A 15,684-nucleotide genomic window follows, 5' to 3' on the forward strand; every position below is an offset into this window, starting at 1 on the left:
CGTCCGGAGCCTGTGCTCCGCAACGGGAGAGGCCACAACAGTGAGAGGCCCGCGTACCCCAAAAAAAAAAAATTATATATATATATATGAAATTGTTGTACTAAATAACTTAATATATTACAAGTGATTGGACTAGTGCCTGAATATAGTACGCACTCATCAAATGTCACCTGTTAGTATTGTTAGCCTCCAGAAGGGCAATTGAAAGACAAACATGATCATGACATTTGTTTCCCCTTAGGCAATGTTCTGACTATATCTTAGGCTATGAGGTTCTTAGCATTGGGATTTTTTGTTTGTTTGGTTTTCCTCCTAATTGACCGTCATTCCTCAAGAACAGACACTGTTGTGAGGTAGAAGCTGTTTTAACATTTAGGCAAACAGGAGCCAGAAGCATTCTTCAAGGGAGATACCGGAACTGAGCTGAGTCCTTGACCAGTCTTTCCCCCGGGCACTCAGCACTTACCACTCTCCCCGTGGCTTCCTCGCAGCACAGTCTGGAACAAACATAAAAGGTCCTTAAGCCAGAAGTCCTGTGTTCTTCAAAGGGGCCTGGAGTTCAGCACGTTAGCTGGAGATGCCAACTGCAGGACAAGCCAAGCTGTAGGGGCACAGGAGGGCTGGCAGTGGCTGATGCAGTCAGTCCCCGAGAAGTGGCGGCAGCCAGGCCGCACTACCAACCCAGGACTGGGTTTTAAGACAATATAAATAACGCATTATCTTTAACAAAGTGGTGCTATAACATGGCAGTCCAGCAATACACCTCAGGGATATAATTAGTACACTGTGGTAGGGAGAAGTAAGAATATCCTTATAACACAGGATTTTGCCAATTTTACAAAACATAAAAACAAGTGTGAAAGTAGTATGTAAATTAAGAGCCTAACACATATAAAGAATTATAACATCATTTGCCAATGGAATCTGTCATTTTTCTCTCAAAAGATGGAAAGGTGAAATAATTGATCGAGTTAAAATGTATTGCTTTTTCAGCGAGAACACCAGTGGTGCAAGTAATAGTAAACCCAACACAAAATGACTTAAACTATAAGGAAACATACGACGTCACATAATTCAAAGTCCAGAGGCAAGCTGGCATAGCAGCCCCACGTTGTGCCCACTCCCTCCCCCCACTCCACCCCCCACACCAACCCCCCCACCCCCAAGGCTTTCAGGCTCCAGCCTGAGGTTGGCTGCCCTCTAGGTTTACACTGATGACCAGAAGCAAAGATGGTCCACCCCCAGCTCCAGGGAAGAAAAGGCCTTGCTTTCCATCAGACTGGATCAACTCAGAATGCTATGATTGTCTTAGACCAGGGGTGCTCAATCCTGGCTGCCTGTAAGAATCACCTGGAGAGTTAAAAACAAAAACAATGGGACACTTTGCAGCCCTTACGATCAGAGCGTTCTCTCTATTTCAATAGTCTCTTACCCTCCCTCGCAATAATCTTTTTGAATAAAATCTCTCGTTAATAGAAAAACAGGCAAAAAACTGATGCTCGGGCGTCTCCCCGGGCCAATTAAATCCTCCCCAGGGGTGGAACCTGGACAGAAGTCTTTAAGCTCCTGAGGAGATTTTAATGTACCGCTAGGGCTGAAAACCACCTAATCGGGCCCCCTCGCGGAGGCTGGGATGAGGCTGTTTCTTGTGAGACACACGGGCAGTGACAGATCAGAGGACAGTGGATGCTGTGCAGGCAACCAACCTGGCCCTGCACAGTTCCCTACTTCAGCATTTGCCACATAATGGACGTGGTGAGATGGTTCACAGCAAGATAAATATGTCTGTCCATTAAGCATCTTCAAAATGCTCAACGTTGCTCATAGGAGAGCTACTAATTAAATCCATAGTAAATCCAAAATACTATCACTTACTTAAAAGTCCCAAAACTTGGTAACACTCTCTCAGCTAGGCTCTGGGGATATAATCACTCTTGTGCATTACTAGTGAAGGGAATGTAGCCATCAACACAGTATCCATATTAATATCTATCTATCTGCTACTACTATCTACTAAGTAATATCTAGCTATTAATAAAAATTACAAATGCATTTACCCTTTAGCCCAGTACTCCCATTTTTAGGAATCTCTCCCACAGCTATACCTGCACAAGGATAAAATGACAGGTATAAGGTTATTCTTGCAGCTTTGTCCGTAATAGCTAAAGACAGGAAACAATGCAAATATCCAGAAACAGAGGACTAGTTGAAAAACCAATGGTACTTCCAAGACAGTGGGATACAACAGAAGCCAATGGAAAGAATGAAGATATCTATATTCCAATATGGAGAGATCCTAAGGATACATTAAGTGAAAATTTTTAAAGTGCAGAACAGTACATACTGCATGCTACCGTCTGTTTAATAAATATATATTTGCTCACATTTGCAAAAGAAACACTGGAAGGATAAGAGAAACTAATACAACTGGCTTCCCAAAGGGAGCAGCGGAATAAAGAGGATAGAGGACTGGGATAGAAGCAAGCTTCTCAGAACAGACGTTTGTAATATAGTTTTATAGTTTAAATATATGTAATGTAGTTTTGTAGTTAAATCAGAAATTGTATTGTCTATTTGAAATTATTAAAAATTTTAAAATAAAATTTAAAACTGTCACAAAGCATGGAAAATTTACAGGTTTCTAAAATTATGAATAATAAAATTAAATTTATTAAAGCATAAATTGTAAGTTATAAATGCCTAAATAAGGTATTTTGTTATGTACTACCATCCCCAAACACCCAACTACCAAAAGGTAAGAATATTCAATATAGTGTCAAAAACATATTCCACAAAACAGTAAAAAAATAAACTTCTTGATTAGATGCATTCTAAATCTAAACACCCCCCCCGCCCCATTTCAACATTGTGAAGATTTTCAAAAGGCATTAGTCCATCTTCAAAAAAGTAATGTTTTTGACAGAAAAAATACTCAAGCTATCAAAAAACACTTGATTTCAACCCCAGCTCTATAATGAATCAGCAATATAATCTTAAAAACACTACTTCACCACCCTGAACCTCAGTTTTCTCTACTGAAAAAGAGGAATAACATCTATCCTATCCACATTATAGATTTCCCCAAAAAAAGTATATGAAAGTGCTTTTAAAATATTTAGATCTTTACACATCCATAAGAAACACCCTCTGTAATTCAGGATTCTACAGAATCACCAATAAAACCATGAATTACTTAATGATACTGCAGAAGCAGAAAGTACATAAGTTAATGCTGAATCTACACAATACCAGGGCAAATTCAGGAGTTGTTTGTTTTGACCAAATTCTTATTGGCTGCCTTTCTTTCTTTCTCATAAAAGTGAAAATGCCAAAAAATAAAATCTATTTAAGTGAAGGTTCCAATTAAGTTTAGGTATTACTATAAATTACTATAAATTCAGCCCAATACTCCTGTACTATACTGTATTTCCAGATTCAGTTAGTGGCCACAAGCAGCCCTTGGCATAAAAAGATAAGAACCTAGGTGAAAGGTACTATTGGCTCCAGCAGGGGGCTCCCCACCACTTAACCACCAAGATCAAATTGAACAAGTACCCCCTTACTTCAGCCTGTTTATTGGACCTATCCCACACTGCTGATTCAAAGGCAATAACCACTTTCCCAAGCAGATGGCCAATGGTGGTCCTCAGGATTGTAAACTAGACACAGAGTCTTTTGTTGGCTAGCTACCTTGTCCCCTTGTTCTGGGGTAGTCTGCTGTCCTACCCCAGACTGACACAGTTCATGATACAGAGGGGGCATTGAGAAAATCACTTAACTAGATTCAATTCCATATTTACTGAGCATCTAGCCTGTAAAAAATATAGTGCTTGACCCATCAAGATGTATGAACTTGGTCTCTACCATCAAGGAACCAAGTACTAAGTATCAAAGAAAATCTGAAAGAAAATTTTTAATTTAAAAGAATTTTAGGACTTCCCTGGTGGGGCAGTGGTTAAGAATCCACCTGCCACTGCAGGGGACATAGGTTTGATCCCTGGTCCAGGAAGATCCCACATGCCACAGAGCAACTAAGCCCGTGCGCCACAACTACTGAGCCTGCGCTCTAGAGCCCATGAGCCACAACTGCTGAAGCCCATGCACCACAATGAAGAGTAGCCCCCGCTCGCCACAACTAGAGGAAGCCTGCGCACGGCAATGAACACCCAATGCAGCCAAAAAAAAAAAAAAAGAACGCCCCCTAGAGTAAGGGCCATGTTTCTGGACTAAGGATAAGTCCAAAATAGACTCAATCTAACAAAACACAAACCAAACTTCAGGGTCAAAAGAGTATGTCAGTAACTTAACTTCCTGTCAGAACAAAACGAAAACCTCTCTAACGTAAGACAAGATCCAAAAATCCCTATAATGTAACATCCACATGTCTGACATATAATAAAAAATGATTAAACATGCAAAGAAGTGGGGAAATGTGATTCATAATGTAAGGAAAAAGCAATCAATAAAAATAGACCCCAAGATGACCCGGATATTTAAATTAACAGACAGATCTTTATCATAAATACCTTCAAGGATTTGGAGGAAAAGATGGACCTAATGAGTGAAAAGATGGTGAATCTCAATAGAAAAATGCAAACTATAAAAAAGAACCATATGAAAATTTCACAATTTAAAATGACAATATCTGAAATGAAAATTTTAAAGAAACTTAAGACTGGAAACTGCAGAAGAGTTGGTGAACTTGAACACAGATCAACAGAAAGTATCCCAACTGAAAAGTAGAAAAAGAAAACTAAGTTTTGGTTACATAACAGAGCTTCAAAATACATGAAACAAAAACTAACAGAATACTTATAGTTATATTTTCATTCTCAATATTGCTCGTGTATGCCTTCATCAATCTTGCTAGACGTTCGCCTAATTTACAAATTTCTTTCAAAGTCAGCTTTTGGTATTTTTATCATTTCCATTTCTTAATTTCTGTTTTTTTTTGGCTGTATCAGGTCTTCATTGCTGCACACGTGCTTTCTCTAGTTGTGGCGAGTGGGGGCTACTCTTCATTGTGGTGCTGGGGCTTCTCATTGTGGTGGCCTCTCTTGTTGTGGAGCAGGGGCTCTAGGTGCGCGGGCTTCAGTAGCTGTGGCATGTGGGCTCAGTAGTTGTGGCGCATGGGCTTAGTTGCTCCATGGCATGTGGGATCTTCCCAGACCAGGGCTTGAACCTGTGTCCCCTGCGTTGACAGGCAGATTCTTAACCACTGTACCACCAGGGAAGTCCCTTAATTTCTGTTTTTATTTTTACCATTCTCTTCCTTCTGTGTACTGTGGGATTACTTTGTTTTTCTAGCTTCTTTAGTTAATTGCTTAGCCCCCTTCCTTCCCCCACCCCTGCCATCTTTGTTTTCTAACAAACACTTTAAAAGCTAAAAAAATTTTAAGATTGAATTAAAAGCAAAGAAAACCCAAAATCTATCATCACAGCTGTGATTTTTAACACCCCTGCTCAGTAACAAAAGAGACCAAAAAGAAACTTAGCAAAAGTACAGATAAAAAAGTATACAAAAAATAACTAAGGCTGTAGAAGATTTTAAACAGCACTGTCAACCAACTTGATCTAATTCACATTTATAGAAAATTACAACCAACAACTGCAGAACACATATTTGTTTCAAGTACAAATGGAACATTCAGTAAGACAGGTCATAGGCTGGGTCATAAAATTAATCTCAGTAAATGTCAAAAAACTGAAATTTTACAGAGGATGTTCTCTGACCACATGGAGTTAAGTTAGAAATCAGTAAGATATCTAGACTCTCCCAAATATCTGGGAAATAAACACTCCAAAAACAACACATCAAAATTTGTGTTCAAGAAGGAGGTGGGACCCAAGCAGAGTTTTGAAAGGTAGGTGGGTTTTGAACCCACAGAAGAGTGATGTCAGGGGCGCAACCACCAAAAAGACAAGGAGTCAGGGAACTGCAGAATACGCACACAGAAGACCTTAAGGGAGTGCTTCTTTTTACTGATACTCATCATCTAAGTAGCAATTTTAATCTTTTTACCCCGTAGACCCAGATAATATGCCTGACATACTCCTATGGGTATAATTCCTAACTCAGTCATGTTAACTCATCCTTTTCCTCCCACTCATAAAGTGTATCTCTTTGCAACACACTTCACAACACACCAGTGGTTATCACACGGAGATCTGAAGCACAGATCTTAACCAACACAGAATGATTTCTTGTTTTCTCCAATTTCTATTATTTTCTTTAACAGGATGTTTCATTTAAATAAGGTAAAAACTCTTTTCGTTAAACCATCTTTGATCATCCTCCATTACTTATCCCATGACTGAAATTTCTGTATTCTTCTATATTATAAGCATATTTCTTAAAGTGGCAATAAGATTTCGTGAAAAACAAGAAAGCCATACAAAATGTATTAGACTATGGAAAATAACAGGATGCCTTAAAAAAAATGTACAAACATAAAATTTTGCATTTTCTTAGTTCATGTACCACAACCCAATACCTAATAAATACAGGGATATAATCTTTCCAAACAACCTCTTTTTAAGGATCTGATTGAACTTTAATACCTATAAGACTCAATAGCTGTATGTTCTCCCACCTCCTGATGTGTTTGAATGCTTAGTATAATTTAACAGTGATGAGAATTACAGTGTTGATTTATCAAGTTCCTATTCGATTACCTTGAATAAACTTTTATTTGAAAAGAGTAGTTTTAAATCGAGAGTAAACAATTTCTTAAAATCATTTTTCAGTTAAGGTCATAGCAAAACATCTGATATAAACAAATTAACTAAGTAATACCTTGAAGGACATAGATGTACTAAGTTAAAATTAGAAAATCCAGAAATAGTTTATAGAGAAAAAAAAGCTTCAATTTTTTAAAGCATTAACTAGAAAAGAATTACAAAACTTTAAAAATTGAAATGGTTTTATATTGAAAATATTCACTACCAAGAGAAATAGGAAAAATTGTGTGCAATTTTTTTTTAACTCTGAAACTTTCTGATTTAGGGGGAAAAAATCCACAGAGATATAGGATTTAAAAATCATTCCCACCCAAAATTTGAATGTCGCCCCCCCCCCGCAAAAAAAAAAAAAAAGATTCAAACTAATCCTATATAAAAATGTAAAGTCTTAATATCATAAACTACTGAATAGCACCTTACTTATATGAAAGACACATACATGGAGATTTCCCTTGGGGATGTCATCCATTCTCCTAGCTTTAAATACCATCTAGAACCTGGTAACTCCCAGGTTCTCTCACCAACCTGGATTGCTTCCCTGAATTCAGACTTGTAGACTCAACTGTGTATCTGTCACATCCACCTGGATGCGTACAGGCACTTCAGCTCCAGGTCTTCATCCCCCAACCCATTTCCCCAAACCCCGCTCCTCTAGTTTACATTTCAGTAAAGGGCAACGCCATTTTTCCAGTTACTCAGTCCAAAAACCCTCGACTTCCCTCACACCCCACGTCTCATATCGAACATAAGAGAAAACCTAGTCTGCCGTGCCTTCAGATATTCCCAGAATCTGACCCCTCCACCACTGCCACACCCTGCGCCAAGCCTTCACCCTTGTCCTCTAGGGTACTGCCATCAACAGCCAAGTGGAATCCCTCCTTCCTCCTTTGCTTTCCTTCAGAACGCAGCAGCCAGAGAGATTTTATTAAAGCGTAAATCAGGCCCTGTTACTCCTCCCTCAAAATTCTCCCAACACCACATGAGTAAAAGTCAAAATTCTTGAGATGGACAACAAGGCCACATTCTTCTGCAGCCGCCTGCCCCCACCGCCCATCTCATCCCCTACACCTCTCCTTCTGCCCTCTCTGCTCCAGCTACTCTAGACTTCTCCGTGAGCCTGCTATGCAAGCTCTGCCTAGGGCCCTGTGCGCCCTGACTCCCCTCTGCCTGAAAGCCATTATTTCCATGGCTTGCTCCCTCACCTCCCTCCTCAGGTCTTTATTCAAACGCCACCTTCTCAGTGGGGCCTCTCTAGCCACCCTAATGAAAATCACCCCCCTCCAATATTCCCTGCCCCCTTTCCTATGTTATTCTTCTCCTCAGCACCTACCACTACCTAATATACTCTATATTTTACTTATTTAGCTTATTTAGGGTCTGTCTCCACCCACTAGGATGTAAGTTTAAGGAGGGCAGGGAAGTGTTTTTATTCACTAATGTATCACCAATGACTAAAACACTACCTGGAACATAGTGTGAGCTCAATAAATATTTGCTGAAAAAAGAAGGACACACTAAGGTGAACAGATTTACTAGTGAATGCTTTCAGGCCTGCTTTACTAGCTTTCATAAAAGTGAATTTTCTTAGTCAAGACACCGAAATTTGGAAGGAACATATGGTCCCTGAAATAATATCATGGTTTCCTTTTTTTTCCCCTGTACATATGACCAGCCCTTTGACCCTGAAAGATCCCAGCAAAAAGCTGCCATCTGCCCACTCCTTTCAGATTCACCACCACCACGCAACATTATTCTTGGCTTCCAGATTCATGTCTGGTTCAACGTTGTATGTTATGGCTGCAAGTTTTTTAATCCAATCTATATGGATGTTAACCAACTCTAGAAAGGTCAGCCTGTGAGAGATCAAGAACCATTTGTTCCCCTAGAAAAAGTATACCCGAAGTCCAAAGAAATTGGTTTGTCTTCAGTAAAACATGATCTAGGCAACTTCTTTCATTAAAAGGTGCTACAAAGAAGTGATTATTTGGTTGGGCTCCCATCGATTTGGTTTTTAAACCCTCATAATTTGGGTATGACAAAACAAAACAAATTTGCTGTAAAAGGTCTGGAATATCACAAATGCAAAGTAAAAAGTGAAAGTTTTCTGCTCTTCCACCTAAATCCCAATTCCCTAGAGATTAACAACTATGTCAGTCTAAATCCTTCCACACTTTTTTCTGTGCATGTACAAATAAATAGTTAATGTTTGTTTTACAAAAATAGGGCCATACCATGCAGACTGATCCCCAAATCGCTTTTTTCCACTTACCATTACGTGGACATCTTTCAGTGGTGGTACTTTACAGTATGCTGGCAATAAACATCCTTATATGACTTTCCGGGCTTTTTTGTTCTTTTTTTGCGCACACCCTTATATGACTTCTTGACAGACTTTCTGTAGCAGCAGTTCTAAAACTTTATCTCGTGACCACTTTACTCTCTTGAAAATTATATAGGACCCCAAAGTGCTTTTGTTTATATAGGTTATCTCATCAATATCTACCACAGTATAAATTTAAACTGAACAAGTTAAATCATTTATTCATTTGTTCACCTAAAAATAAACAGTTTATTATCACTGGAAAATAACCTGTTTTCCCCTGTTTATAAATAATTGTAGGTATTGTTCTTTGAAGCTACACCAAACTCGCTAAGTGGTAGTTTCTTAAAGATTAGTTTTGAGTAGAATCTAAAACTCTATCAATTAATTTTTGTATTCTGTTACATTAAAATCCAATGGTCCATCTTGCACCTTGAATGAATCTTTTGTACCTGTGCCTGATTTTATAACATCATGTGTTGATCATTTAGAAAATATCAGTTCACTGAATTATGCAGATTTTCCAAATAATACATTCCATTATAAGATATCAAAATAGCACATTTGTAAATATTACCACCAATCTCTGCATCACAGTAGCAGATACAAGTTTTCCAAAATCCTAATTTTCGCTGGAAAGCAAGCAAAAATTTTATCATTGACAAGAGACACTACCAGTTGTCTTCCTTGAAAGACTCTGTTATACATTTTTTAGTCTGAATAACCATAGTTTGTTGGTAAAAATGGTAGTCCATGAAAAAAGCGGCAAGTTCAGCTCGCAACTAACCACTGCCCAAGCACTCTTCCTAGAGACAACCGGCACACAAAATTACTTCCCCGTTCATCCACAGAAGATTAACAAGATATAAACACAAGAGTCAAGAGTTAGTAAAATTAATCATTTTGCTGCTTCACCAGGAACATTCTTAAGTGAAAACCAAAAAAAAAAATTTTTTTTTTTTTACTATGAGCGCACGGCATGAAGAATACAACGGCTACTATAGTTAGTCGCCACAGCCTTGATTCATGCTTAGGAGCCTGCATTACTTTTGCACCAATAGAGCAAAGAGTGCAAATAACGTCTTGTCTTAGTATTGTGTTAATACGAAAAGTTTTAACCTCTGGACCCCCCGGAGGGGTTTAAGGCACATGTAAGGCACTACAGCGTTCTATACCAGGATAGTTTCCTAGAAGTGAGATTACTGGGTCACTGGTATGTACATTTTAAATTCTGATAAGGTTAGCCAAAGCTCTCCAAAAACTCTGTACCAATTTTCACTAAGGCTGCATGATCATCACTATTTAAAAATGTAAACAATTCACTTTATAAATCCTGAACTTGGGAAGCGCCGTAACACATTACTATGTTTGCCTGTCTAAAACCAAGGCTAAAATATAACTAATGTTTCAAGGCAAAGTAAAATCCAAGTACTCAGGTTATTTAGATGACGATTTCCGTTAAGAAAATCAACCTCAACTGTCAAATGCAAGTTCACTGAACAGAGAACTTGGTTCGTTGTAGTCACCCACTGTTAAGGGTATTTGTGATTGAATTTCAAAGTATATGCTACTTGCACACGTCCTACGTTTGCTTATAGGGTGGGTGGGCTCAGTTGATATTTTAATATAAAGTACACAGTCTGAAAAGTGTCAGGCTGTGACAGTACAAACAGGACCCTAATTAATTGGTGCATGGCTGTCCCCTGTCCCAGACATCAGTCTAAGCTGACCCTTAGCTTTAAAACTTCACGCAAAATTACTGGACGTGACCAGTATAATATGTACTGTCAGCACTCAAATGCCAGTGACGTTCATAAAAATGTCAAAGACAACCTTTCTTGTCCCAAATGTCATATGAAACAGGGAGAGAGGAGGAGGAAAAGGCTCCATCCATGGCAAAGGAATACTCCTGGTGTAAGGTGAAATAACTAGAAGCTGGGGATCCTCAACTCACAAGGAATGCTGCCTCCGCCGCCTCGACTGTTCCCACATAGCTCCAAAGTGAGTATTTTCAAGTTCTACTTATGATTGAAAAGGTCAAGAATATTCGTGTCAACTAGGACCTGTGGTTTTTAACTTTGAGGGGAGCACAAACCCCTTCGAGGATATGGGAAAAGCTCCCTGGAGATAAAGTAGTAAAATCCACGCACCGCAGGGGAAGGAAGACCCCGGGCGTTAGATCAGAGCAGAATCCTGGACTATGGGTCCTGAGAAACCACTTAAACCCAACCTCCTCAGGAAGGTGGAATAGTAAAATGGCTTGTCCAAGGTCAACAGTGAGTTAGAAGGGGAATCAGGCAAGAAATAAGCAACTCAAGAGATTTTGAATAAAGCCATCCAGTGTCACCAAGTAACTTTTTCTTATACAAAGAAAGTTCCACCAGAAACTAAGAGATAACTACAGAAACAGAAGTTTTAAGTAAAACTGGAGAGAACTGACACAAGTGCTGTGGTTCAAAGGTTCCTTAGGCATTCCCGAAGCTGAAAACAGGACCAGAAAGCTTGAAAAGCACTCACCATGTTCCACAAAAACATTGCAGTGTGGACCCCCATGCCTCGATGATTCTTTCTTGCCTGCTCCTTTGATAAAGTGCAGGGCAGGCAAACTTGGCCTCCTCTGGTCCCCAAGAACTTTTCCAGGCTGCTGCCCCATAAAGTAACGATAGGCACCCCTTTCCAGAAGAGGGTTCAAGATCTTTCAGAATGATCAGGGAGCTTAGAAGGAAAACGATCTATATGTGGGATTTCACATTCACCGCATCTCCACAAGTCAGTAATTGAGGTCAATCACAAGACATCTTCCATAGTGAAAGGAAGCGAAGATTTTAGGTTGACATGTGTGAACAGAGGAGTTCAGATTATAATCGCAGTTTATCAATTCGAAGTAATGTAATTGCGATGTGATCCCAAAGTTTCTTGATTTTAAGTGTCTTTTACTGGCTGAGTAAGTTTCTTCCCTTTCAAGCAGAAAAACCTAAACAGAAATATTCACAGGGTATGCTGTACAAGGGTCAGTAAGGCTAAAGTCATGTCGATTTCCACACATCAGGGAAACGTGGATCGTGTTTGAATGCTCCTCCAGAACTTTTCCTGGGGAAGTCACCCAACCCCTATCTTGGTGTCTTCATCTTCCGACAAACTTCCTGCTGCCCTAGCTGCCGCTCCTGCTTCTCTGCCCTGCTCTCCGGAAAAGGACACGGGTCACCCCGACTTCAGCGAGAGCTGGCCCTCCACTCAGACGAGAAGGAATGCATTGCCAGCAACTTTTAAGTCCGCTTTTTAAAAGGCCTGTGAAACCAGTCCAAGCTTTTCCTTTGCATTAAAGTTTTTGGCTGGGCTGAGACTAAGGGGGCCGTAGGTGACATTGGAAGAAGTCAGGGCATTAGAGGCTCACGGGAGCAACCTGGGGGGAAGGGGAGGCCCCTTGACAGCAGGGATGGGATTTGAATGGGGGGCTCCGAGGCCAAACCTGGGGCCGGGAGTCGGAGCAAGGAGCGGCTCGGGGTCAAGAGAGAGGCTGCCGGGGCGAGGCACGGGTGGCTTACTCCGGGGGCGACGCTCCTCCACGCCTCAGGAAACGGGGTGTCCCAGGTCTGGGGAAAGAGACCACCCCGAGGGTCCCAGAGCCCGGGCGGGGCTGTAAGGGACGAAGGACTCTCGCGGCCCCGAAGGCGGGTCGCGGGCAGAGGGGGAGAGGAGGCCCGGCCGCCTCAGCTTCTCCGAGCCTGGGGGTCTCTGCCCGAAACACCCCCTCCCCCGGCCCCGGACGTTGCTTCGGCCACCGCCGCCAGGCAGTCACATCCCCCGGGCTCCGTCGCAGGACCCGACCTCCCCCCGCAGGTAGGGGCCGTGGACAACGGAAGGGCTCCTCAGCCGCAGAACCCGGGAACCGGCTCCGGCTCCAGCGCTGTTCAGGGACGGTCACCGACCCCCGCGGCCGCCATGATGGATTACGAGCCGCTCACAACGAGGCCAGGCCCCGCCTCTGGCCCCGCCCCCGGTGACGTCCGGTGCGCGCCGCGAGGTGACCGGAACCCTCCCGGCGCCGCTTTCTGGGACGACGCCGCACCTTTTGGCTCTAGTCTCCCTGCCCGCCGGAGCCCAGCCCCGCACGACCTGTTAAATGTGGTTTTTCCGAGCGCAAGGTGAGTGGTAAGGAAGCTCCCGCCTCCCCTGTACTGCCATTGGTCTCCGAAAATCCGGGTCAGATCACTCTCCTGCATCCCATTGGCCGGTAGGGACAGTACGGCTAGAGCCCCCAGCCAACCACTTTTGGCGTAGCCCGCAGAGCGTGCTGGGAGTTGTGGTCCTGCGGCGCCAGCCCCTGTCAGCGCTCGCCGGGGACTTGCCTTCTACTCCCTGCTCCTGAGCTTCGGTCCGCCCTCCTGGGAGCCGGTGGACTCTATCCGGCCGCGCGTAGGGCTGGCCGATGGCTCCCCTGAGCGGGTAGTTAAGACCGGCGAGGAACCAAAGCAAGGGGAAATCTGCGGATTGGATTTCCCCAGAACTGGAGTTGGATTACTTCCTTGAGCCTCTTTAGGAGAGAAAATTTAGCTCGCTCCTGGAAACTGAGGTATTTGGTGACTTCACCGCCCCTCCCAACCCCCAGCTTCCACCTTTACTCCAAGAAGCATAAATATTAGAACTAGCGAAAAATAGACAACTGGAAAGCGTCCGACATTCTGCTAACGAATTCTTTCTTTGGAGTATCAGGAAGCTCACCCATTAAAGAAACAGCATTTAAGAACCTTTCGGAGGCAAAACCAAACACAATCTTAGATGTCTGGGTGAGAAGGAACCTTTGAGATTAATCTCAAACTCATACCGTGAGGTATGTTAACTTCTGGGGGCGGGGGAAAGATTAAACAATCTAATTTCAGAGGTGTGCACATATTTACATGAAAACATGTTAGCCGAGATTGTTGAGTAGGCCTACAGAGCTAGCCGATGACCCGGACACACCAAACCCACACCTGCCATAACCCATTTTATGCAACTAAAATGCACCCTTGGCCCCAGTTCTTCACTCCATGTCTCCCCAGAGCAGTGCACCTACCTTCCCCGGATATACCCATTTCTAAGAGGATCCACTCATCACAACACCTAGTCTATACTATGCTGTTATGCTTTTCATAAACTGTATTCTCATTTAATCCTCACTCTAGCCCAGTGAGGCATGGATTGCTAACCCCCATATACAGATGGGGAAACCGAGTGAGACGTGACTAGGTCACTGGCCTAGTGATGTGTGACAAAGGCACTATTTTTCCACTGTACCATTCAGTATCAAGTAACTGTTGACTTAATGTCAGACAGTTGATTTTTTTTTTTTTTTTTTTTTTTTGTGGTACGCGTGCCTCTCACCGCTGTGGCCTCTCCCGTTGCGGAGCACAGGCTCCGGACGCGCAGGCTCAGCGGCCATGGCTCATGGGCCCAGCAGCTCCGCGGCATGTGGGATCTTCCTGGACCGGGGCACGAACCTGCGTCCCCTGCATCAGCAGGCGGACCCTCAACCACTGCGCCACCAGGGAAGCCCTTTAACTCACCCATTCTTATCCTGGTCATCACCCTAATCTTTCTCTTTGAATTTGGCTTTTTATTCCTATTAATGCTTTAATCATTTCCTACACATCTTCATTCTTCTCTCTAGTTTAGCTTAAAATTGAGCAATCAAATCAGAACTCTTACTAACCCACACTTCTTAAACTAATAATTCATTCACAAGCATTGTGGAGCCCCTGTGTACCACTGTCCTGGGTGCTGGGATAAAACTGAGTGGGGGACACAAACGGATTCATCCTTGTCCTCCCAGAGCAGACATGGGACGGACAGGCAATAAGTAAAATGAGTAAAATCCAAAGTATTGGTCTCAATGCTGGAAATAATATTTCTGGACCCCATAACCTTTCACAATCAGTCCAACCCATTCTCTAAAGGGCTGCTTTATGACGCCTCTCTAGAGCTTAAACCTACAGATTCATAGTTGCTAATGAGCTTTAATGAAGTCACTTTAATTCTGTGAATGGCTTTCATTTATAAATAGGGGTCATATCAAACTTCACAAGGTTATCATGAAGATCAAATGGGATCTTGTTTCCCACAAAGATTGAGACTATGCTTCCTAAAGTCTGGGTAGAAGCCAACGGCACTAGTTTTAGGTGAACCCCAAGCCCAGACTGTAATATTTCCTTCCACAGATGCACGGTATAACACTGTAGAATGATTCGCTCAAAGACTTAAAACTAGAATCCTGAGCCCAGCAAATGCCTGACAGTCAGAAGTAAATAAATGTTGCCAAATTTGAATAAATCCCTTTAAGCTCACATATTCTATTAAAAGTGATTCAGTTCAGTCTAATTTTGTCCTCATGTTTATAAAGCAAAGCAACCCACAAGTTGCTACAGGGATTCAGTACCCGTGTAAAAACTTCAGCTTTTTTTTTAAAAAAAAAAACACCTACTGGAATTACACTTAACAAGGGCACCCTCTAGTGGGCTACAGAAAGTGGATAATCACCAAAAGGTGCTTTCAGACCTTTATATATTTCCACTTAGTAGGTAATCACTATTCAGAATATACTGAATGAACAGCAGGGGCTGGCAGCTTGGGAGACCAAGTGAGAA

The 15,684-nt window shown here is 42.1% G+C and overlaps 2 protein-coding genes across 3 annotated transcripts in view; both read right to left on the bottom strand.

The window, feature by feature from the left end:
• ABL1 (ABL proto-oncogene 1, non-receptor tyrosine kinase) overlaps positions 1 to 12,254 on the bottom strand; it is a 133,001-nt gene extending 120,747 nt beyond the window's left edge. Inside the window, exon 1 of one of the 2 annotated variants that reach the window (XM_060154047.1) lies at positions 11,579 to 11,903. In XM_060154047.1, coding sequence (XP_060010030.1) covers positions 11,579 to 11,714 — 136 coding nt within the window. In that variant the 5' untranslated portion in view covers positions 11,715 to 11,903. Of the gene's footprint in view, positions 1 to 11,578 lie in introns of both variants that reach the window. The other variant, XM_060154050.1, reaches the window with a different exon arrangement.
• A 68-nt stretch (positions 12,255 to 12,322) lies between these two features.
• Positions 12,323 to 13,098, bottom strand: LOC132523272 (uncharacterized). The gene has a single exon (XM_060154051.1). The coding sequence runs from the start codon at positions 12,424 to 12,426 to the stop codon at positions 12,328 to 12,330; it is 99 nt and encodes a 32-aa protein (XP_060010034.1). The 5' UTR covers positions 12,427 to 13,098; the 3' UTR covers positions 12,323 to 12,327.
• Positions 13,099 to 15,684: the final 2,586 nt, after the last annotated feature.

The sequence above is a fragment of the Lagenorhynchus albirostris genome, chromosome 7 (assembly GCF_949774975.1).
Source record: "Lagenorhynchus albirostris chromosome 7, mLagAlb1.1, whole genome shotgun sequence".
In the NCBI taxonomy this organism is placed as follows: Eukaryota; Metazoa; Chordata; class Mammalia; order Artiodactyla; family Delphinidae; genus Lagenorhynchus; species Lagenorhynchus albirostris.